This window comes from Ambystoma mexicanum, chromosome 7q, assembly GCF_040938575.1.
Source record: "Ambystoma mexicanum isolate Mex_15411 chromosome 7q, UKY_AmexF1_1, whole genome shotgun sequence".
Taxonomy (NCBI): Eukaryota; Metazoa; Chordata; class Amphibia; order Caudata; family Ambystomatidae; genus Ambystoma; species Ambystoma mexicanum.
In genome coordinates, this window is record NC_090941.1 from 501,550,487 (window position 1) to 501,576,568 (window position 26,082).

Here is a 26,082-nt window from a genome sequence, read left to right on the forward strand (position 1 = left end):
TGAGGACTGCCGGTCTAAGGTACAGCCGATAAATAGCTACTTATGATGAGCGATCCATCAATATCTTTTTTTGCTTCACTATTAAAGTATAAGCACCAATTAATTGATGCACTCTCCCAACAGGTTTACGCTTGGGGTTACAACAATTCAGGACAAGTTGGATCCGGTTCAACCGCCAACCAACCAACCCCACGAAGAGTTACCAGCTGTTTACAGAATAAAGTGGTTGTTGATATTGCATGTGGCCAGATGAGTTCCATGGCCTTAGTAGACAGTGGAGAGGTAAGCTTAAACAATTGTCTTTTGGCAGATATGTGCATAAACATATATTTTATGAGTTTTGTTCCCTTTACATCAGTCATCACTGTACTTTTGTTCCTAGATTCATATTTATTGATATACCGGATAGCATATCATGAAAAATGTTAGAGATTCCTAAAGTGCTGTTCAGAAGGTAAAGCAGTACTCTGTTAAGATTGAATTTATTTACATTCAGAAATCCGTCCCTAGGTAATTTCATCTGATTTCGAACACATTTTGGGGCAGCAAGGTTTAAAAAGGCATTTAGAAAAGCTTTGACGCAATGTTGTACCTTTCATGGCATGTCCTGAAAATCAAATTGTGCCTTCTAACTATATCCCTTTGCCTCTCCCAGCCCTGATGGGTGGAGCCAATGGTTATAATCTCATCTGAAAGCCACATGACATAAGTGCCATGGCAGATCGTTCCCAAACCAAAGCGCTATTCAAAGGGATATTTCACCTTCACTGGGGCTTCACAACGTTGGATAAAAACACTAGTGTAGTCTGTAAGGGTGTAGAACTAGGAGACTGACACACAGGTGCCGTATTTTTGGTTAAATACTTTTATTATGTAAAATAAAAGGGAAAACCCTACCTGTGTCTATTACTAAGAGGGGTTTCTCTGCCTCAACCAAATACTAAGGATTCCGTCAGGGTGACCGTCAAACAAGTAGTCCACAGTTTGTGTCAAAAAACGATTTCCTTCCCTTACACGCTGATTCAAACTAAATAATGTAGTATACTTCTTGGTCCAGAGGAATGGCTCCCTTCTTCTGGATGACAAGGCAAAGTTCATTTTCAGATGATAAAAAAGGGAAAGTTCATCCAAAAAGGACAAAATCAAAGAGTCTCAAAAAGCTTTCTTTACTTGGCACTCCACCAGCGCACATGGAAAACGTCTTATATTCACTGGGCTAGGGGGAGTGACTTCCTCTTCCCTCAATCTTCTTCAGGTTTCTCAATACATTTCACAGCACCAGGATGAACGACTTCTTTCTCCTGGCTTTTAACAACAAGTTCACATTGCCATTGGGGGGGGGGGAAATTACTCCCTTCCCCTGGTCTTAACTGTGTTTCTCACAATGCCAAGGGAATGACTCCTTTCGAATGGATTGTGTCCTCCCACGTATTCCTCATCTTTGATATACGATAAACAGCTTCAGCTGCTTCAGAATTTTTTTTGCCAGACGACGCTGTGTGTAAATGCAGTCTCTCGGGCCTCCGTCTCAAGGATGATGTCATCGAAGGCATATATAGCATGCGCAATGCCCGTTGGCTTCAGTTCTGTTTTTCTGCGGAAGCTAACGCTTGAAGAAATTGCGCTGCGCTTCCTTTGTTTTTCGGGATAATGTCTTCTTCCTCGACACCTACTACCCCGAAGATCGGGTTCAAGATGTGTCGAGATTGGGATTCTATGATGTCGATAACCGACCCACAGCGAGTTTGTCTGTGGTGTCTCAGGGTGGAGCATAAGACCTCGGCCTGCTCCAAGTGCCAATGAATGACCGGAAAGGCTGTGAAGGAGTGAAAGGGGAAATTGGCAGTAGGTAAAAACCCCAAAAAATCCCCATTGACTACCTCGTCGAAGAAACCTTCGTCCGACGAGCCGAGAGGCGACTCTCCTCAAAGGAAGAAGGTTAAGATCAAGGTCAAGTAGTGGCTCCCACCACTCGTCGTCGAGGAAGTAGAAAAACAGGCACGACAGGTCGCCTTCTTCGACTTCGTCGTCAGACACCTCCCCTGAGAGGGTATCTTGTCCCACAAAAAGCTCCATACCTGCCGAATGGGAAGCATTTAGATCTGAAATGCTAAAAATATTTCTAACCAACCCTCGGCAAGCCATGCTCCTACCGCGCTTTGCAAAGAAGCCGGTAAGGAAAGGGCTCGAGCCAAATTCTGCGTGCCCTCGAGCCTGGGACGAAGGCCAGATACTCATCGAGAGCCATCGAGGCCTCGACGCGATGACAAGTCATCGAATGATCCTTCGAGCCGTAAGTCCAAACATAGGTCGAGGTCGTCGACACCATCTACGCCAGCTATGCCTCGATACCAGCTACGCCCTCGACATCGGCCGCACCATCGATGTCAGCTGCGCCATGGACGTCGGCCGTACTGTCAACGCCAACCGCGCCAGCTAAATCAATGGCACCATTAAAGCCAAAAAAGATTTTGACGACTCCTCAAGTGTCGAGTTCAGTTTCTTAAGCCTTCGATGCCTATCCCAGACAAGACCTATATTCCTTTGCCATATCCTTTGCCAAGGAAAGATTCTTTCAAATCTCTCACCTCAATTTATGAGGAAAATGAGCCATCAGACAATGATGCACCTTTTGGTCTTCAATTTGGTATACCAAATGTGCCTGAGAGCTTTATTTTGGAAGAGTCTAGATTGAAAGATCTTTATGATAATTCACAAACGGCCAGTGGGGTAGACACCTCATCAGAGCTGGATTTTGGTAGACCAGAATCTGGTGAGCACGCAGATGCATCATATAGACAGCTAATGCCTAAAGTTGTAGACTATTTTGGGTGGAGTAGGCCTACCCTCCCCTTTGAACAGGATGATCTGACGGACATCCTTGATAAGGGTCCGCAAATAGATCCTATTTTAACATTTCATATCGCTCTCCAAAAAAGGGGGACAGCAACTTGAGAGACGCAAGAGACTAATCCGGCATTAAACAAAAACCTGAACAAAAAATACCAGCCTTCCAATACTGACCCAGACTACATGTCTAAATACCCCACTCCAGAGAGTCTGGTGGTACAGGCTGCTACCGCAACTTGCAGGCAGCTTGTCCAATTATCCCTCCTTATAGGGATGACAAGAGAGTAGATGGATGGTTATTTTCTCCAGGGAGCATGGCTCTTAAATTGGCCAACTCCACTTGTGCCCTTGCAAAGTTCTCATTCACTCTTTGGGACTGTATGTCCCTGGCGGCAGAGCACATTCCCTGAGGGGGAGGAAAGAGACAGGTTTTTGACTATTGTTAGAGATTGCAAGGAAGCCATGTGTGTGTCTCTTCAATCGGGTCTGCATTCTGCTGACAGCATCAGCAGAGCCATGGCAACGTGCACCATAATAGGAAGTCGGGATTTGCGCCGGATGTGCAATCCAGACCACCCAACATGTCTTTTGACGGGTCTCACCTTTTTGGCAACAAGGCTGACGAAAGCCTTGAGAAGTTTCAGACCTCAAATGTGTTAGGGAGAATTCTCTGTTAAGGCTAATTTCCCAAACCTAGTGAGTCCCCCAGCAGCTTTGCTGGATTTTTTGGGGTTTATTTATTTCTCCTGCTAAGAGTGAGACTCTCTTTCTCCCACTCTTAGGCATGATTTGAGAATGTCCTTTGACTATGTAATGTGTTTTATGGGCTATGGGGTCTTTTACTCCATAGGGCTACATGTGTTTTTGGTATGTGTGTTACACAGCACCCTCAGTGCAGTAACAGAGGGCTGTCATAGTGACCCCCAAACATAGACTCCATACCCTGGGACTGACTGTCTCCCAGGGCATGTAAAGTCACCATTGGCTTTACTAGTCTCACATTGTGAACAGAACCAGTACAAACCATCATATTGTGGAAGTACTGGTAAGGGTAATTCGATTGCCCCTGGGTCTGTTTTCCAAGGGGGCACTGTCCAGTCCCCCCTTGTCGAGTTTCTGGCTGGTGGCAGTGGATACCACGCAAAATATTCCACCAGAATATTTCCTATGGGATTTAACCATTCATTTTAAACGCACCACTTTTTGGTGCAATGTTAAAGATACCGCCGGGTTATTTATTTAATATTTATTCCCCGGTTGGGTCTTTTTGCCAGGACTCTGTTTTAAAATGGCGTTTGTGTTCGCCTCTGAAACTCTAACCCAAGTCGAGCCCTTTGTTCCACTTTTTGGCGGGCTTCTCCACAGAAGCCCTCCAAATTGTGCCACTCTGTCTGGGGTCAACAGGATGTGTTGGAGGGGGATTAGGCACCCTGGACTGAGTTGCCTTGGCAACTCAAGTCGCACTCTTGTGTGATTGGCCCAGTGGTGAGTCGCCCATGCAAAGCACCCCGGCGGCCGGATAGCCATGCTTCACCACTACCGCGAATAAAAGGGTTGTACCTTTTAACCGGGAAACTCCGCGGCTGGTTTCCTCCCTGGCAGTGCAACGACCTCCAGCCTTCCTCCACGTCGAGATCTTCTCTTCCCCTGGACGAAGCCCCGACTTGCACCCGCTTCCAGGAACAACTGCCCCCGTTGGAGCTTTCTCACCATTTCAGGTACTGTGTTCCGCCTGGTCTCCCTTGCAACACACTGTCCAAGGTGTCCCGTAAATCCTTGACTCTCTATCCTGGGGTGACCTTGGACCTGTTAACATTACCTTTCTAACTTGATCCAACCTCTTTTGATTTTTCTGCAAAGACTTTGAGTGCATTTCCACTGTGTGATCTTGGGCACATTCCGCCTTGCTCTCTCCAAGAGTGGGCCTGGCCTATGAACATTTTGCTATACAGTAGACCCTTCCTTTCTTGACTTGATGTGGTTTCTTAAAAGTGTTGGTACTGTGTTATTTTCCTATTCTGCCTTTTCTCTCCCTTTTTAAACAAATTATTGGAGTGCCATCTACGGTTACACGCTCACCTCTGTTTTGCTAAGTAAGTGGTGTTTTAACCTAGACTTGTCGAATAATTAACTAGGGAGGTGTATATACTTATAGTGACGGTGTTTGAACTTGCTTGACATATTAGTGCCAGTGTATTTTTACAATTGTTTTTTTAAATAAATAATTATATACTTTTATACCAAAGCAAAGCTCTGGTCAGTGTTTGCTTGTGCTACTGTGTTTTTAGCCCTATTGTGTATACTCTATATACTGCCTAACTCTTCTTGAGAGAGGTCTGACTGCTCAGCCACAACTACCAGGTAAATCTGGGTAGTACAGATTACAGACTGCTACCAATTGGGTTTACTGCTTACTCCTGTGGTCTTAAACTTTGTGCAGTGGTCCCTAAGGGAACTGCACAGGTTTCTGCCTAAGGCGGCAGCCAAATCCTTCGGTACCACTATTAAGCAGCCTCAGCCTTTTTGACCCAGTGGGTAGCCTTGGAGGGGTAGATCTTTTCGCTACTACTTCTCAGTTGGCAGAGCGAGAGGAATGACTGGTCAAAAAGGCCAAATAAGATTCCCTCGTGGTGGACGGGGGAGAGGTGCAAAGCCCGTTCAAGCAGGGGCATCCTTGCCAACAGCCACTGCATCAGCCGCCTCAAAACCTCTCTGAGGTCTTGAGTCCCAAAACACCACTGGGGGCAGACTGCCTAAGCATCTGAAAGAATGGCGAGACTTTACTTCGGATGCTTGGGCATTGGAAACCATAGCCCACGGTTACTGCCTTCCTTTCATTCAGAGACCTCAGAACCATCCACCAGGGGGGAGACACTCTTTGAGGGTTCCAGATCCGCTCCTTGTACAGGACATTTTGACCCTGCTAGAGAAAGGGGCTATAGAACCCGTGCCTGTAGCGGAGAGCAACAAGGGATGGTACTCGCAATATTTCCTAATACCCAAGAAGGACGTAGGACTGAGACTCATCTTGGACTTGATAGTCTTGAACAAGTTCCTCAGGAAGGGCAAGTTCAAGATTCTCACTTTCTCAGATCCTTCAGCCCTCCAAATCCAGGATTGGATGGTGTCATTGGACCTTCAGGGTGCTTATTTTCATGCACCAATCCATCTCAAGCACAGAAAATACCTGAGGTTCGCTGTTGATGGTTCTCATTATCAGTTTCGAGTTCTGCTATTCAAGCTAACCTCCGCCCGAGGGTTTTCACCGAACTGATGGCGGTGGTAGCAGCGAGTCTCAGGAGAGAGCGGATTTACATAATACCCCTACCGTGATGATTGTCTGATCAGGGCGTGTTCTCCCGAACAAGTCCTGGATTATCTCAACGTCACCTGCCACTCTGTCACTCTCTTCACAGACTGGGCTTCTCCCTCAATTACAAGAAGTCCCATATGACACCTTCTGAAAAGCTCTAGTTCATCGCAGCTGTATTGGATACATCCTTGGGAAAGAGCTTGCCACCCGAGGTGAGGGCTCAAGACATTCTATAGATTGTCACCAAATTTCAAAGTGCCCACCGTGTCTCGGCCTTTGATATATTTTTTTTTTTTTTAAATTGATGTTGCTCGGCCTCATTGCATCCTGCATTTTTCTGGTGCCAGAGGCTCACCTGAGAATGAGATCCATTCAATGGGCCCTCAGGACATAAAGGTCCCAGTTCTCAGGAAACATGTCAGACTTACTTGAGGTTCCAAGCAGGTCGCATAGGATCTCCTGTGGTGGACATGGGAGGACAACATTCTGAAGGGAGAACACTTTTGGCAACCATGGCCAGAGATAACAATAATGACGGACGTCTCACTCACAGGGTGGGGCGCCCACACCAACAATCTGACAATCAGCGGTCGTTGGTCTCATCGGAGTCCAAACTACATATCAATCTTTTGGAGCTGAGGGCAATCAGACATGCACTGAAGGCTTTTCTGCCCTCTGTACAAGGAACAAATGTCCTGATGACGGACAACACAGTGGCCATGCACTACCTCAGCAAGAGAGGTGTAGGGTCACTACCACAGTGCAGAGACGCAATTCAGCTCTGGTACTGCGCAATTCAAGAAGGAATCTCTATTGGCAGTTCACCTAGCCGGAGAAGAGAACAGGGCGGCGGATGCTCTGAGCAGGCAGAGCAGTCTCCCACGAGTGGGAACTAGCTCAGGAAGTCCTTCAAGAGATCTTCACCCTTTGTGGAACCTGGATCCGTTGGCAACGAGTGTCAACCAGAAGTGTAAACTGTATTGCTCTAGGGTATTTCCTCCAAGAGGAGCTCTAGGGGACACATTCGTAGTGGACTGGAAGTTTCCACTCTTGTACGCGTTTCCTCCTGTCCCCGTCATTCCTCAAGTGATCAGGAGGTTGACAAAGTTTGGGAAACATATGATCCTAATTGCCTTGGATTGGACCAGGAGGACGTGGTACCCGGATCTCCATCTGCCCTTCAATACGTCTTCCACTAAGCGAGGACCTTCTCTCGCGAGAGGAGGATCGGGTTCTCCATCCAGAGGTCAGGACACTCAGTCTTCAGGCATGGTTTCTGAAAGGCTGAGATACAAGGATTGGGACCTCCAGGATGACGTAAGATTTTGCCTTCGTTCAGAAGGCCAGCAACAAAGTCATTGTACCGTTGCTGAACAAATTCTGCAGCTTGTGCAAAGACAAGAATGTACACCCTTTTCTATGCTAAACACTGGAAGTGGTATGTGTTATCTTTTCGATTATTCTTTAACCAATCTGGGGCTCTAAGTTGGAACTTTTAAGGGCTATTTGGGGGTACTATCCATCTTTAAGCGCTCGTCAGAAGAGTGTTCATATTTCAAAATCCCACTGGTGACACACTTTCTAAAGGGACTCACCAATGTGTTCCCCCATCTCCTTTCCAGGTTCCAGTTTGAGACCTTAATCTGGTACTAACATATCTAATGTGTGCACCCTTTGAACACTTACATTCATGTCCGTTAAGGTTAACATTTGAAACCATACTCTTGGTAGCATTAACCTCAGCCCGTAGAGTGAGTTATTTGCAGACACTTTCATCTAAGCAACCCTTTACTATCTTCCACAAGCATAGGGTTGTACTGAAGGTTAAGCCTTAATTTTTACCCATGTAGGGCAGAAAACGGTATTTCCCACTTTCTATCCTCCACTTCATCCTGGCAAAGAGGAGGAGAGATTACATAGATTGGATCCACGCAGAGCTCTCATCTTTTACATATCTAGACTATCCAAACTTCGTATTGACGATCAGCTTTTAATAGGCTATAATGTCACAAACTGGGTCAAGCTGTGACAAAACGGTCCTTATCCAGGTGGATCAATCTGGAATTTTCAGACAAGGATCCCGTGGAAAGATTAAGGGCCCATTACACCAGAGGCATAGCTACCTCTACAGCCCTGCAAAGGGCTGTACCAATCAAAAATATGTGTGAGGCAGCTACGTGGTCTACTATTCACACGTTCACAAAGCACTACTGCATTGAGTCTTCCCTCGCTCAGGATGGAAGCTTTGGAAAAGCTGTCCTCCCATTCGGTTCATGAAAACCATTGAAAACTAAATTCTTACTCCCTCCACCAAATCAAACATAGCTTTCGGAGTCTGTCAAAGATGAGAACTACGTGGGAGGACAAAATCCATTTGAAGAACAAGTTACTTACCCCTGGTAACGTTCGTTCGACTGGAAGATCCTCCCACGTATTCATCATTGCCATCCCAGCCTACCCCAAAGTAGAATTTCCCATGCTATTACAGCTTTCGCTCCTTCAAAGTTTAGGACGGTCAATCCCGTGGTTATGCAAGACGTTTTTACTGTAAGAAAAACAGAACTGAAGCCAGTGGCTCTGCGCGTTGAATATATGCCTTTGATGACATCATCCTTGAGACGGAGGCCCTCGAGAGTCATCAAGTCGACTGAAACAACGCACAACATCCCTCAGCCAAAAAGAATTTCTGAAGCAGCTGAAGCTGGATATCGTATATCGAAGATGCAGAATACTTGGGAGGAACATTCAGTCGATAGAAGGGAGGAACATTCAGTCGATAGAACGTTACCAGGGGTAAGTAACTTGTTCTTCTCTTGGCTTCTTTCACAATGTCCATCAATACCAGGGGGAATGTCTCCCTTCCCCTGGCTTTTCTTGGGCTTTCACAATGCCAAGAGAATGACTCCCTTCCCCTGTCTATTCTCATATAGTTTGCAATACCTTGAGGTGTTTCTCTATCTCGGTTTGGGTCCCAGACTCTGGTTTCCCTTGTGAACAGACTTGGTATACTCTCCTGCCGAGTACTGTGTTGTAGGGAAGATTTGCTTCTTGATTTTTATTATGTCCATTCGGGTTCCAGACCCTAGTTTCTTTTCTCAATGAACTTGGCATATTCTCCTGCCAATGACTGTGACAAAAGAGCAGGTATTTTGGTTAATTATACCCGTACCGGATAGTCGACTCCTGTGTTAGCTTGCCCATTACCTTCAGTGTTTCAGGTGCTCGGCCGGTTCCTGCTGGGGTCCTCTTCTGCTTTTCCTTCATTGCGTGGTGTCTCCGTCTTCTGCTATCCATCCTTGCTGGCTCAGCTTCTCTGTGAACGGTGTCGTTCTAGACCATCACACAGTCGTCCTGCAGCTTCCCTATCTCTGCCGGACTACGCCAGCGCCCTCAGGAAAAGGAGTCCCAGTATTCTTGTGATGCCGGGAACAGACTGCTCATGGCTCTCCTTTGGCCTTGCCAGCTTCTCCTTTGCACTTCCTGGGATTCTCGGTGCCTCTTATCGATTGGTTCGTGCCTCTTCTCTCGTCCTTTGTTAATTTTTATAATCTTGCAATGTCCATATAGACTAGGATGCCCACTGTGGTTCCGCTGGGCGCCCTTCATAGCGCTGCACATCTTCTTCGTCCCAGTATGATGATGATCATGTTATATTGGATTTGTTTCACTCTTGTTCGTCCCAGTTTTACAGCATACTTCAGGCTAGTAGTCCCAACTCTTCCTCGTCTGTGTTTCTCAGTGGTTGGACTACTCACTTTAAATGGACGCGTGGGAGACTTGTGTACTGTGTCCAGGGAATTGGGATGAGGGAGGTTGGGAGATTTTGTGGACATAGTGTGTTCTCCCCGAAAAGTCATCCCATGCCTCATAGGCAGGGGCTTTCCCTAGAGCAGAACGGAAAATATCTGAGGAGTCGTCACAATCACTGGGAGTGGAGAGTCTTCACAATTTTCATCCATAAATGTCTCCCATTCTTTTTTCGCTGTGTAAACATGTTGATAGTGTGAGCAAACAACCAAGACCATCCTACTCGAACACTCCTCTCTCCTCCAAACTTAACAAGACACCCCACTACTCATTGAACAAACTTCCCCCTGGGTGCTCTGGACGGAGTAGGGCCGAGGCAGAGCGCAGTGAATGAGCTTCTTAGAGGACATATGTTCCAACTATGCCCCTTTACAATTGAAAAAAAACAAGAAATCTAAAGCCTGGTTTGGACCCGCAATGGCCTTGCTGCGTAAACCGGTGTGGCAAGCGAACAAACTCTGGAGGTCAACCAAACTGAGTAGCAATGCAGTTAGAGCTAAGGGGGTATTAATGGTGGCCTTGTTTGAAACCAAAAAAAGAGTTTCTACAAAAGGAGATTGAGCAGGCAGGGAATCAAGCGAGAGTAGTGTTCGCTGTGGTCTCTAGATTTGGGAGCCCAGCATGCACAGTGGCCCCTATTATTCCCTCACAGGACCAAGCAAACAAGTTTAATAGCTTATTTAAGGAAAAGATTGTGAACATTTAGGAGAGCATTGCCAGTGTGAGGGCTCAAGAGAAATGGGAGGGGGATCCCATAGAAGAGGAGGACATATGGGAGAAGGAGGCAGTGAAAGAGAGCTTCAGAGTGTGAATGAGGAATTGATCTACTGCCTGATTCTCCAATTGAAGCCAACTAATGATCTGGCATGTGCAATGCCGGCATGTACCGCCAAGCGATGGCGGCTAATGTCACGCCTAACAGTATTTGTGAACAAGTCACTGTTGGGGGGCCAGGTCCCAAGTGCTCTGAAAAGGTCATTGGTGAAACCGGATCCAGTAGTTTTAAAGAAATATCGTCTGGTGGCCACTTTGATCTGGCCAACCAATATTTTGGAGAAGGTGGTGTGCGCCCAGTTTCAAGCATTTGTTGACAGTGAGTGATTGCTGGATGTCACGGGACGGAGACAGCGTTATTAGTTCATGATGATCTGTTGGAGGCTGCGGGTGGTGGGGGGTTCTAAGTACGTTTGCTGCTGGACCTGTCTGCGGTCTTCGATTCAGTGGACGAACAGACATTGCTTCAACGTATCAGAAAGGTAGGGAAGCATTGGAACAAGTGGTTAAATGGTTTGGATCCTTCTTGAATGATAAGACTCCACAGGTGGGCTTGGGGGGTTTTACCTCAGAGATGCTGCTCTTAGATTGGGATGTGCCACAGGGCTCATCCCTATCCCCGTTGATTTTCAACCTGTACATCCATCCTGTGCTCAATATATTGAGAAGGCATGGTCTGAGATTTCACCCCTATCCAGACAACACACAAATCTATATTGAGACAAAATGTATTGAGAACGCCATTGAGAAAATGTATCTGTGTATGGCTGATATCAACAGATGGATGGCATGTAATCAGCTGCATTCAACTGCAGCTAAGACTGAGGTGGTACTGTTTGGCCTGAAGGGGAAAATGATAGCAGAGAGACAGATGCCGCCCTCTTTGATTCTGGGCGAGGAACTCCCATATGCTAAGAAAATCAAAAATCTTAGTTGCGTAGGGCAAGAGAACCTGGGCAGTAAAGCACAGGTAGGGGCCAAGGTGAAGGCAGTATATCATTCATTGCGGATGCTGAGGAATGTCCTCCCGTTTATCCCTGTGGAAGATCATGCAGTGGTGGTGGGGGCAATGACCAACACACATCTTGATTACTGCAATAGTCTGATGGCAGGGATTCCAGCAAAGCAAGTCATCATATTACAGAAGGCCCAGAATGCGGTTATCGGGCTGATTGGACACCTGAGGAAGAGGGACCATGTCTCTGCTCTACATAGATCCCTTCATTGGTTAATGGTAGAGGATTGCATCAAATTCAAAGTGGCTTGCCTGATGTATAAATGTCTCAACGGGCTAGCCCGAGACTATCTCACTGCTAGGATTCGTCTGTATCATCCGAGCAGAGGCCTACGCTCTGGAGACAAATTACTGGTTTGCGTACCACGCTCCAAATTGGTCTCCAGGGGAGATAGGAGATTGGGTGTGTTCGGTCCCAAACTGTGGAACCAGCTTCCACTTGAAATCAGAACATGTCAGTCCTTGGGACTGTTTAGAAAGATGCTAAAAACGTTTTTGTTTAGATAAGTCTCAAGCAAAGATCGCACATATTGCTCATACACTGTTAATTGCTTTTTGATAGTTGTCATCTGCGCCCGAATACAGTTGAGTCTGTTTGGTGCGCTCTATGAATTATCAAAATCAGGGACCTAAGGGCAGATTATGGCTTGCCAGAACTAAGCACCAGTGTCGTTGAAAGCCTAATGTACAATGCCTTGAATTTAACACACAAGGATCCACTGAAGAGAGACTAGAGTTGGGGGAATAGAAGTATGAAACTGAGCGCCAGTAGCTACTCCTGCTGCAGAATTCGGTATAATTTACAAGCATTGAAGAAGCTAAGCCGGTTGAGCCTGATACAGGTTCAGTAATCAAGGCACCCTTAAACCATAGAAGAAACCACAAGGGGACGCAGATCTCCCGGCAAAAAGGGAAGAACTTTAAAAGGATCCTGAGTTTAAAATGGCCAGTCTGACAGAGCTAACTTGCACATCAATAGAAAGTGAGGCAGAAAGCTTTGTGTGTTTCCTGGCACTCTGCGAGCACCTGCAGTCTATCTACAGTTTTGGTTCGATGCAGAACCTCAAAAACACCCTGTTAGATGCGGGACCGTCACAGGAGTGTTGCGTGAGTGTTCCTTGGTGTTCCTCTCTGGAATTTTAACCCCGGCAGAACGGGCATCAGTTGCAGCAGCGGCACATGGACAAGGGGAAGCTGAGACACAGACGTCACCGGAAAGTGGAAGTAAGTGTAAGCGCAGTCCAAGACCAGTGAATGGGAGAACTGTTTGACTAGCGCATAGAAGCTGCATATGCGAGCAGACTATTACTAACGGAAACGGCATAAGGCTACAACAAAATATACCAACATTGTGGGAACCACGAGGCACAAGGACTGTTTGTAAATCTTCCTCTTTTGGACTCCTCACAAAACTGCAGAGCAAATGGAATCCCCCCCATCTAATCTAAGGACAAGAAGACAGACACGTCTGATGGCGGACTCTAAGTTTGGGCTACTAGCTGTAAGAGGTCCTGCCACAACAAGTAGGACAATAACACAAAAAGAAGCAAAAGATGCAGTCACTTGGAAGGGGGACTCCGAAAAGGGCATTGAATGCAAAAACCTCAGCAAAACTTACACACAAAAAGCATCTCACAGCAGTAGTTGGAATGATTCAATAAGAATCCCTGCAAAGCCCCAAATGGACAACTCCTACCTATATAAACTATTGGAACAAAAGGAACACCAAACCCCAAAGGATATCTCGATTAGACAATAACATAACATTTTAAAAAACATAGGTCCCCACTGGCCACCAGGGGGCGCACGGATGGATCCTCCGTCTGTGTGAGCTCCGACACCGTAGGTCCATAAGGCGGATTGAGCCCCCTCCTTGGGACCCCCCCCCACGAACAAAATAGTGGAGCAGTAGTCGGAGGATCACCCCCCCATGCCGGCAAAAAATCCGATCCAAAACGGAGCTCGGAAGGCTGAGATAAGTGCCTTTCAACGCGTGCGACGTGTGACGGCCCCGCGGCGCTCCAGTACCCTGGGCAGCAACGAGTGGCAGGCCTCGGACCTCCGGGACTGGTGGAGCCTCCTCTGCCTATCCCCCTGAGACAGCAGCTTTCTACCCGGGAGGGGCCAGCGGAGACGCCGACGCCACGGGTGCCCGCGCTGAAGGAGGCGACCACTGGGTCACGGGGCGAGCCCGCCTAAGGGAGAAAGGTACGCGGCCGTCCCCCCCCCCCCTCCCAACACCCCCTGTGAACAGTGATCACCCCGTGCCCCCCTTCACCCCAGCGGTCGCGGGAAGCTGGAGCTACGCGCCGCCTCTCCTCTCCTCGAGGAACCGCGTATCACGGCTCCAGACACCCGCCAGAGACTCACGCTCGGGGAGGAGTACGCGGAACGAAGAAGAGATCCGCCCACGGACCCATCCACCCCTCAACACTCACCTGACTGTGTGGAAACAGCGCAATCCCCCCAAATAAAGGAAAGGGGAGAGGGGAGAGGGGAGAGGAAAGGAGACAACAAAACACATAGGCCTCAATCATTGGGGCCCCACATACCCACGATTGAATGGATACCCCACCTATAAGACACTGGGCATCAAGGCCATCAATGAGCATATGACCCTCCCCAACGCTTTCCCTTGATTCCTGCCACACCACGAAACACCCAGAAGCGCCGTCAAGGGCTGTCACCCTTATTGCACCGTTACCTCCACCAGCCTTCATCTGCTATTAACCCTGCAACAAGCACCCAAATCAGACGAAGACACTCTTTTGGGGGATACTCCCACCCAAGACGTTGCCGGATACACCACGCCCAGCGCTCGCCTCGCGGAATACCAACAAAGTGGATTGTCCCCTGTGCCTTGGACTTTCAACCTCCTAGGTGGGCACCCACGCTCCGACAAAGAGGGTAAGGCCCCCGACTACGGGGCGTGTGCCTCCTCTGATCTGGGATCCACCCCATGAGCGCAAAAAGTAGGCTCGCCAAATACACCTACGCCCCATCCTCCCCGAATCCTCGACAGAAAGCAACAATGTCAACAGACGCCGCGGAAGCGGGAGCCGCTGCCACCAAAGGGGACATTGCTGCATTGCTAAGTGAGATAAAGTCACTCGGAGCCAACCTAGGCGGTAAAATCGACAAGATCACCCAGAGAATGGACAATTTCGAGGAAAGGTTAGAAGGTGTGGAGAACAATCAGGCCTCGATTGACACCCTTGAAGTCCAAATGGACATGAGGATCCGTAACATTGAACGAAGGGAAGAGGAGATACGCCTCAAAATGGATGATTTGGAAAACAGAGAGAGAAGGAGCAACCTCCGCTTTTTCGGAATTCCGGAATCCGAGGGGGAAACGGAGGACTCACTCAAAACCACAATACACAACATCATAAAGATCTTAATGGCAGACGAGGAGATAGATGAACCTAAAACGGAGCGGATACACAGGGCTGGTGGGCCCCCTGGTGGACCACGCTCTGTCCTAGCAAGGTTTCATCGGTATCAGGACAGGAACAGGATCCTGATGAAGGCCAGATCCGGGGACTCGCTTACACTGGGAGGTGCGCAAATCACCATCTTCCAGGACCTATCCTCACTTACACTGGCACTGAGGCGCCTCTGCAGCCCCCTGACGAAGTGGCTCAAGGAACAGGGCATAAGATACAGGTGGGGATATCCTTTCTCCCTCACATTTGAACACGGTAGCTCGAAGATTGTCCTTCGTTCAGAGCAAGAGATCAAGGACTGCATTGCGGACATCCTCGGAACGGCCCCTAGAGGAGGTGAAAGGGACGGGCATGAACAAGCGGTAATGCAATGGGAACTTCAGGGTCCTAGAAGTAGAAGAAAAAGAGTGAAAGGATCAAGGAAATTCATGCGACCAAACAATACGCCCGAAAATGGAAAATGAAAGAGAATCCCAAGAACCTTGCAGGCTAACTGACTGCAACCCACGCCTGCAAATGTTCGGAAACGATCATCCATCGTCACAGAGGGAGGAGCTCACTTGCTGGACGACGACGCTCGGCCGCAAAACCCCCTCCTGAAGTGGGAGGGAAATGAGCTTCGGAAGAAAAGAGCCGGAGTGCACACGTATCGTTACACCTTTGTTTCCCCTTTTCTTAATGTTATTGTTGAATTAAAGTATGATGGGGGGTGGGGGGACTGGGGGATAAGGGGGCTCAATGGTATGTTATGGTAGTATATCCGAATCGGACCGTGATGTAACGGTCTCCACTGGTGGTCCAATACTGGACTGAACATTTCCACCAAGTCCGAATTGGACGCCGTCAAAGCGCCTAAAATGGCACACTTTCAGTTCTTGGGTTCACTTGAACACCATCAACTCAGGGAGAGGGGGGGAAGGGGGGGAAGGGAAAAGAGGAACTTGAGAACAGTAGCACCAACATCTGAACGAATTTGCTTTACCACCAAAGGCATGGGATGGAAGAATCAAACACCGGTCTGGCCACCTGAGGTGAGCGATCCTCTAAAAGCACCCAACAATGGCGACATCTGATGAACACATGGTGAGAGACTCACTCAGGGTCGGGACTATCAATGTGAAAGGCTTGAACTCCCCGACTAAAAGATCCTTGGTCCTCAGGGAATTTCGTAGATCCAATATTGACATACTCCTCCTGCAGGAGACCAAGTATGCTAGGGGCGAGGAGCGGAGCATCCTGGGGAAGCGAGGAGGCCTCGAGTTTTGGGGTTCGGGCCCACTCAGAAGAGGCGGTGTTGGAATCCTACTCAAGAAAGGAATCAACTTTGAAGTGGATAAAACATGGTCCGACGTCGGGGGCCGTGCCCTGCTCATAACGGGCAAAATAGCAAAATCTCAGGTGACTATTGCCACCGTATATGCACCCAACACTGGTCAGGTTGCATTCCTTGAGAAAACGATCCCTAAAATAATGCTAGAAGCCACAGGGCATATCATCCTGGGAGGAGACTTTAATCAATGGGCTGACCCGCACAAGGATTGGAAGCCAGGCAGACCTGAAGCGAGACAACAAAACAAGAGGGAGCCCACCGAATTGGCTGCAATGATGGCTCTGTACGACATGAAGGACGTGTGGAGACTCATGCACCCCACCGAAAGCGGATATACCTTCTACTCAAACCCCCATCACACATTTACACGGATTGACTATATATATCTCTCAAGTGCTCTCACAACTACGACACAGCAATCCGACATAGTCCCAATAACCTGGTCCGACCACGACATGGTTCTGACCGATATCAATTGGGCGGACCTACCTGTCAACGGAGGAAAGTGGCGATGTAACGAGTCTCTTTGGAAAGATCAGGTCTTCAAAACCACCATGGAGACCGAAATTGACGAATATTTTAAAATAAATAATAATGGGGAGGTCTCCAAACAAATGGTATGGGAGGCAGGGAAGGCCACATGGAGAGGCATTCTGATCCGAGAGGGGTCCTCCAAAAAAAGGGAGCGGAAGATTATAGAACATAGGCTACGGACCGAAATATGTCAATTGGAGGGTGAGATAAGGGAAGACCCAGAGGTAGACCCAGACAGAATGAAAATAGCCCAACAGAAAAGGGAAGAACTTAGGCTGTTAGAGCGCGACCAAGTAGTACGCAAACTGCAGTTTTTAAAACAGAAATTTTACGAAAAAGGAGACAAGGCCGATGCTCTATTAGCTGCCAGGCTCAGAGAACAAAGGACAGAGCGCAGGGTGACTAAAATACTGGATGACTCTGTCCCCCTTTCCCAGACCCCCCAGACTATCCCGGAATCCTTTGCCAATTTTTATGAGAAACTCTACACCTCCGAAATAACCCCTGGCCAGTTAGACATAACCGCTTACTTATCCCCGATCACTATGCCTACAATAACGCATGCTGACACCGAGCTCCTCGACTCCCCCATTAGTGAACAGGAGATCCATGATGCAATTAAAAGGTTAACGCTCGGCAAGTCCCCAGGGGAGGATGGTTACACTGCTGGGTTTTATAAAACTTTCAGCAACCAACTAACACCCTTCCTAACGGAACTATTTAATGAAATCATAGAAACAGGTGTGGCTCCAGCCTCCTTTAAAAGAGCACTTATAACAGTGATCCCCAAGGTAGGGAGAGACCCCAAGTGCTGTGGATCATACCGTCCCATTTCCCTCCTCAATCTCGACGCCAAAATCTATGCTCGGGTAATAGCTGCCAGACTGGAAACGCTAATGCCCCGCCTGATCCACCCGGACCAGGTCGGGTTTATACTGGGGAGACAGGGAGCTGATTCTATGCGCAAAACACTACACCTCATCCACACGGCCCATGACCTCCCTGGCGACCCTGTCCTACTATCGATTGATGCCGAGAAGGCCTTTGATAGGGTGGAGTGGGATTTTCTGGGAGCGGTCCTGCAGAAAGTGGGAATAGGCCCGAGAACTAGAAAGGGAATACGAGCATTATACACATCCCCCATGGCAGCGATATTCGTTAACGGGGAATACTCCAGGTGGTTCGAACTGCATCGCGGGACTAGACAGGGATGCCCCCTCTCCGCAATTCTGTTTGCACTCTCACTAGAACCCCTGGCACAAAAGATGAGAGCGGACCCTTTGATAGAGGGGATGCGACTAGGGCCAACAGAGTACAAAGCCGCCCTCTATGCAGATGACATTCTCCTCCACATAACTAACCCCACAGAGTCCATCCCTCATGCCCTCAAATTAATGGATGAATATGGCCAATTCGCTGGATTTAAGGTAAATAGGACCAAGTCCATTTTGTTCCCCCTTCAGGGAACCGCAGAAGTTAATGACGCCAAGTTCCTCCCGTTTGGCCTCAAGCTCGAACATGCCACACTACAATATCTGGGCATACAGATCACCAAAACCCTGGACGATCTTTTCAAAGCCAATTTTCCTCCGCTCCTCCAGCGATTCGCAGCCGACCTCAAAAAATGGGAGAAGCTCACGATCTCCTGGCTTGGACGAATCAATGCAGTTAAGATGGTATGCCTTCCCCGTTTCCTGTACCCATTCCAAATGCTACCGGTTGAGATACCCAAAGAGTTTTTTATTGAAACCAAAAAGATCATGGTAAGATTCATATGGCAGGGGAAGAAACCAAGAATCCCATACAACACACTAACGCTCCCCAAGGACAAGGGAGGAGTCGGGCTTCCTGACCTGAGAACCTACTACAAAGCTGCTCAGCTGCGTGTCCTGATCCCACACCTTAGAGACCATACTAACCTCCAATGGGTCCAAATGGACAATCATTATCTGTCTCCTGCCACAGTATCGGAATGGCTCTGGACCCCGCACAAAAGGGTTCAACGGAAAATCAAGGGCCACCCTATCCTAAGCACTATATGGAGTATTTGGCGCATAGGCAAAGAAATGCGCAAAATCACCACCTGGCCATCCCCGCTCAGCCACTTATGGTCGCCTGGCATAAACAACCATATACCTGATGTGGGCAGATTCCAAACATGGTACGAGGCAGGCCTGGAGAGAGTAGGACAGCTACAGAAAAAAGACGCGTTTATCACTTTACCAGATCTAACGGAAGCGCTGGGTATAGGCACCCTATCTACATTCCAGTACATCCAACTGAAAGGGGTCTTAACGAAGGCAGAATGGAGAGACAAACTAAACAGAGATCTCACCCCATTTGAGAAAATCCTGGACTCTAAATCCGAGATGAAAGGCCTCATATCCGCAATGTACCAAGAATTAATAGCGGCGGGAAACGGTTCAACGGAACCCCTGCGGAAGAGATGGGAAAAAGACTTTGGGGAAGAAATGCATTCCAACCTATGGGAAACAATGTGTAAGGCAGCCTCCAAAACGTCCATATCAAGTCAATACAAGCTTCATGCCATCAAACTGCTACACAGATGGCAATACGACCCCCTTAGACTTTCCAAAATGTCCCAAACAATGAGTCCAACATGTTGGAGGGAATGCGGAGAAATAGCCAATTACTGGCACATGTGGTGGGGCTGCCAACACATCAAAGTATTCTGGAACGAGGTCCTGGGGTGGATTAAAGAAATAGAAGGTATCCAAAGAGACCCCGATCCCTACCTAATACTGTTTGGCCTCGAAAAAGATGAAGATGAATGGACCAGAGTGAAAGGCTTGACCCCCTATTTACTGCTCGCAGCCAGGGCCCTCTTAGTGATTAAATGGAAATCACCAACGTCACCCGGTAAGAGGGAATGGATCGCCCTAGCCACAAACATCTATTTAATGGAGACAATAACCGCCTCCCTGCACGGCAAAGCCGCCCAATGCGAAGCTCTATGGATGGACTTCAAAAATAAATATCTCATAATAGACTCTGGGCTCCAAGCGGAGGAATCTATCGGACCCTGATGAAAAGGCAACACTCGACAGAAAACAATGGAAGAGACTCTGCAATAAGAAGCACCTGACCGACCACGCAATGGACCTCTGAATAAAACACTTTGGAAATCCCCATGCCTTCACAAACTTCAATGGATGTGTGCTCAATCAAGAAAGGGAGGGGGGAGGGGGGAGGGTAGGGTTCATTAGACTAAGATGGATATACTCTGAGGTACCCAATGTAACATATGCTGCATAACCATGCTTGTTCTTCTTTTAACAACAAATATATCTTCCTTGTTCTGCAAACATATGCTTACTATGGTGAAACACGTAACATGTATTCCATCTTGTTTGTTCCTTTGTTAAAACTAATAAAACCAAATTTAAAAAAAAAAAAAAAAAACATAGGTCCCCAGAGTATGAAGGATTTGACGGATGCCGAGATCTTCTTTTTAAAAAATGTTGTAAACTATTTTTATTTTGTATAACTATAGTAATTTACAGACTCACATTAATAAGTAGATTGCATTACATTACAATTCCTGTTGGTCTGCTTCCCCCCCGCCCCCCACAACTGCTTCCTCCCCTACCCAGGCCTAAGTCCTAAGTCGCACCTCATAATTCCACCACCTCCCTTCCTCACTCCTCACCGACTACCCTAGTGTCAGCTCCGTCTTGTGCAGGAATGTTCTGACTCTTTAATTTCCTGTGGTGCAGAAGTGGCCAAATCTGCAATCATCTGCCTCCAGGTGTCGAGCCCCCCCTCCTCTTCTTCCGTAGTCCTACCGACTGCTTCCACCCACAACCGCCATTTCTGTTTTCGCCCATTGCAGCAGGTACCTCCACCATACCAGCACCGAAGTCCTTGTCTGAGCTTTCCATCCCATCGCTATCCTGCGTTTTGCCAGTATATATGCAAGGTCCTTCAGCTTACTCGCATGTTTAGCTCTGTTGGGCCTTGCAAAGCCCCCTAGCAGGCAAGCCAGGGAGGATCCGATTTCCAGGGTGATATCCGCCTTTGCCAATGCTTGGGCCACCTCCTCCAAGAATCTAACAATCTCTGTGCAGGCCCAGAACCTATGGACCAGGTCTGCATTAACCTATCCGCACTTCGGTCATGATTGTATTGCTGCTTGGCTGAACGTTGCTATTCTGTTCGGGGTTAGGTATGCTCTGTGGGTTACATATAATTGAATCTGTTGGAGCCTTGCATTCCTCGACACCTTTTTGTGGTACGCCATAGCTCTATTCCACATCGCTTCTGACATTGGTCCTTGCAAGTCTACCTCCCAATTCTGCTTAGTCTGTCCCAGTTCCTTCCCCACTTTGGACATTAGTAGCTCATATATCCGCGAGACTTCATGTCCACCTTTCCGACACATTGTAAAATGTCTCAATCGTCTCTTCTAATTGCAATGGCGCCTCGGTCTCAGGCCATCTGGGCATAAGAATCCTTAGTTGAGCATATGTGAGGTTTTGCCCCCTGGTGCACTGCAGTTCCCCTTGTCAGTTCCCCAAAATCCTTAGGCAAGCCCTCTTTTATCACCTCCCCTACCGTCGCCACCCCCTTAGGTTCCCAATACTTCCTCCCATTCAACCTCAGTTGCTCATCAACCCCTTCTAGCTCCACCAGCGGAATCTGAGGGGAATATGGCTGACGTTCCACATCAATTGACCGGCTCAGCGCCACATTACATACCCAGTCGCAACAGGGGTGAGCGGGTCATACGAGGGTCGGTCAGCCATATTAGTTCGTTCAGAAAAAATGGGGTACTCGTTGCTTGCAACAGCCGTGATTCATGCGTTTGTTCCTCAGGCAGCCATTTAGCTACAAATTGCAACTGGCTAGCCACGAAATATATTTCAAAATTGGGCAATTTTATATCCCCTTGTTCGTACAAATTCTGAAGCTTCCAAAATGCCATCCTGCACCTTGAATTATGCCACAGGAAACACCTGCATATACTGTGCCGTTTTTTGAAAAATTGCTTCAGTATCGCAAATGGGACATTTGCAAAATAATGTAGGCGTCTCAGTAGCACGACCATCTTTAGCAGCACTGCCGGTCCCATCTGGATAACGGCAGTCTAGCCCAGAACAACATGGAGTTTTCAATTTTGTACACTGCTCTCACTGTGTTCTGTGTGTGCTCTGTCTTGAGGATCATGATAAATGTTCACCCCCAGGTACCGGAATATGTCTAATTCCCATTTGATTGGCAGCACCGGCATCGTGCGCATGGGTCGTCCCACGTATCCCCTAATGGGAACAGACTCGACTTCTGTGGGTTCATTTTTATGCCCGACAAAGCAGAATATCGCTCCATCACATCTATAATGTATTGTAAATTTGTCTCGGGGTGTTGGAAGTAAAGGAGCATGTCATCTGCGTACAATGAGATCAAATGCCTCCCTCCTGGCGTGTCTATGCCTCCCTCTCCATATTCCTCCCGTAAATGGGCCACCAGTGGCTCCAACGCTAAGATGAAGAGCATCGGGGACCACAGGCATCTTTGCCTTGTGCCCTTGCTTAACTGTCATTTGTTCCGAGATGATTGTGCCTGTTTTGACCCAAGCTATCGGTTTGTTGTGCAGCAGTCGCACCCATTTGATGTATGTAGGCCCCATACCAAGCTTTTCCAGCACCAATAACCGCCAAGGCCATCTGACCCAGTCACACGCCTTGACTGCATCTAGTGATGCCACCACGTATTGTCGTGTCTCCTTGGGTGCAATCTATTACGTGGTGCAATCTTCGCAGGTTAATGGTGATATTTCAATGCGGGACATATCCCGTCTGGTCCGAGTGTATAAGCTTGGCTATAACCGGTTTGAGCCTTAGTGCCATTACTGCTGTGAGAATCTTCCCATCTTGGATCAGTAACCAGAGGGGCCTATACAAGACAGTCTGTGTCTGGCTTATTTGGTTTAAGAAAAGGGACAATTAACGACTCTCTCAAGGATCCGGGCAGTTTGCCGTGTCCAATGCTTCATTAAGCATGTCCAGCAGTGCAGCCAGGATTTCCGTCCTATATTTTTTATAGAATTCACTGGGAAGCCCGTCCGCTCCCAGGACTTTGCCAGTCGGTAGTTCTTTAATCACATACTCCAATTCTTCTGTCGTGATGGGGACTTCCAGCCTGTCTGTCTTCTGTATTTAGCTTGGGCAGATTAATCCCTGACAATGCTTCATGTATCTGCGACATATCACACTCCGAGCTTTCCTCATACAATTGCTTATAGTAGTCATAAAAACATTTATTCACTCTTTCCTGTGTCTTGCACAACAGTCTATCCGTTCCCAGAATTGCTGTAACTGTCTCCCGTTTACTCTCACTTTTATAGAGCCAGGCCAACAATCGTACCGGCTTGTCCCCTTCTACAAGTTGTCTCTCAATATAGGTCCTGTAGTTTAAGTTGCTTAACAATCCCAGTGTTTCTGACATTCTTGTTGTAGGCGGGTCACCTCCTCTGCCTCATCTAGGGACCTCTTTCCTGATTGCGCTATGGCTTCCAGCCTGCCCTCTACTTCCTGCAAATCTTGTGTAATAACATCTTATATTCCTTTTGACTTTGCTATTGCCGCTCCCCTCACCACTACTTTAAAGGTCTCCAACAGTGTACCTGCTGATTTCACACTACCCTTGTTATACTTAAATTATTAATTCACCTCTTCCCTCAGATGTTCTCGGAACCCTGTGAGTGCCTCAATCCTAAGTCTCCATGTTGGAATTCTAGCTCGTGGGGGCAGACCGGCCATGTGACTACTAGAGGAGCATAGTCTGAAAGGACCCTTGCTTTGTATTGAGCCTTTATTTTTTTTTAAACCTTTTTTTATTAAACAGCTTGGCAGCAGAGCACAGGCGAACAATACACAAGGCAAGCACAAGGTAGGTACAGTTAAAACAGTACAGGCATACAGTCAGTGCATCTAGTATGAACATTTACCATCAAGAAACGGATACAGTGCGAACGCAGTGTGAGAGAGCCCTTAGCTCAGGATGGACAACCTGCATGAGTGGGTGTATTAGTTGGGGAAGTTGTATCCGGTGTCGCATTTAAATCTGACATATAGGAGCGAAACCTGAGCCAAACATCCCTAGGCCTCGAGTGGGCTGGTTGTAGGCAGGACCACGCTTCCTCAGTGTCTGAGGCCCATGTGAGAGCCCTGAGCCATTGCGCATGCGTGGGAGGTGCGGGGCGAAGCCAACAGAGCAGAATGGCTTGTACCGCAAGGAGCATGCAAAGGCCGGCCAGTTTCTTGGAATTTCGGGGTAGCCCTGGAAAGTTATGGAATAGGCACCTCATTGGGGAGGGGTCGATAGGTTGATCAAGTATAGCAGATACGGTTGTGAACACCATCTCCCAAAATTGGGAGAGGCGGGGACAGGCCTAGATCTTGTGCATATAGTCGGCGCCATCCTGCCCACACCTGGGGCATCTTGGGGAGTGATCACTAAGCATACGATGCAACCTGCTCGGGGTATAATGAAACCTATGTAACACCTTTAGTTGAATCAACTTGAAACGGGAATTGAAAGACACCTGGTGTATACGGTGTTAGGGAGAATTCTCTGTTTAGGCTGAATTTCCTAACCTAGTGAGTCCCCCAGAAGCTTTGCTGGATTTTTGGGGTTTATTTTTTTCTCCTGCCAAGAGTGAGACTCTTTTACCCTCACTCTTGGGCATGACTTAAGAGTGTTTCTGTGACTTGCTATGTGCTTATGGGCTAGGGGGTATTTTTTCCCCATAGGCTATCATTGGTTTTTGAATGTGTGTTACACAGCACCCTCAGTGCAGTAACACAGGGGTGTCATAGAGACCCCCAAACATAGACTCCACACCCTGGGACTGACTACTGTCTCCCTGGGTCTGTAAAGTCACCATTGACTTTACTAGTCTTAACTTAGGAACTTAACCAGTACACACCATCATACTGTGGAAGTACTGGTAGGGGCAATTAGATTGCCCCTGGGTCTGTTGTCGAGGGGGTACTGTCCCGTCCCCCCTCGCCGAGTTTCTAGCTGGTGGCAGTGGATACCACAGAAATATTCCACCGCAATATTTCCCAATGGGATTTCCCATTGATTTTAATGCACCACTTTTTGGTGCAATGTTAAAGATACCGCCGGTTTATTTATTTAATATAAATTCACCGGTTGGGATTTTTTGCCAGAACTCGCTGCCAAAATGGCGTCTAGGTTCACTTCAGTAACCCTGAACCCGAGTCGAGCCTTTGTTCCACTTTTGGTGGGCTTCTGCACAGAAGCCCTCCAAAGTGGTGCCATTCTGTCTGGGTACCACAGGGGGTGTGGGAGGGGGTTTAGGCACCCTGGACTGAGTTGCCTTGCCAACTCATGTCGCACTCTGGTGTGATTGGCCCAAGTGGTGAGCCGCCCCGCTCACCACTTAGCATGTTTGAGTGACAGCTAGGCTGTATGAATGGGGGTTTGCTGCATAAAAGCAGGGTTTTTGGGACTGGTTCTTCAGAAGTCGCCACAGGACCTAAGAAGCCGAAGAGGGAGAAGCCGAGCCGACCTGCCAAGACGACACCACCGGTGGAGCCCTGCGGAACCGTCTCACCACTTTTCCCAACGACAGAGGAGATCTCCCGCCTGGAGAGTCTCCTTCCCTTGACTGGTGAGGACAACCAGTTTCTGCCTTCTTTTCGCCGCCCTGAAGCATCTCGTGGCCGCCTTGCCTGTGCCAAGCACCCCGGCAACCGGGATACCACTTTTTACCTCAACCGCGAAAGAGGGGTAACATCCTTTTAACCGGAAAAACTCCATGGCTGGTTTCTTCCCTGGTAGTGCAACGACCTTCAGCTTTCCTCCACGACGAGATCTTCTCCTCCTCTGGACGACGCCGCGACTTGCACCCACTACCAGGAACAACTGCCACCGCTGGAGGATCCTTTCCATTTTAAAGGTACTGTGTTCCGCCCGGCTTCCCTTGCCACCGATTGTACGGGGTAGCTTTAGCCCTCGGCTCTCG

The 26,082-nt window shown here is 48.0% G+C and overlaps 1 protein-coding gene across 11 annotated transcripts in view; it reads left to right on the top strand.

Moving 5' to 3' along the window:
- The window catches only part of RCBTB2 (RCC1 and BTB domain containing protein 2), a 1,530,600-nt gene that overhangs the window by 558,418 nt on the left and 946,100 nt on the right, over nt 1–26,082 (top strand). For all 11 annotated transcript variants that reach the window (XR_011284121.1, XM_069639837.1, XM_069639845.1 and 8 more), the window contains one exon: nt 124–282. Coding sequence is in view for 10 of the 11 variants with exons in the window: in XM_069639837.1 (XP_069495938.1) it covers nt 124–282 (159 nt within the window). In the remaining variant the exon portion in view is untranslated. The remainder of the gene's footprint in view (nt 1–123; nt 283–26,082) is intronic.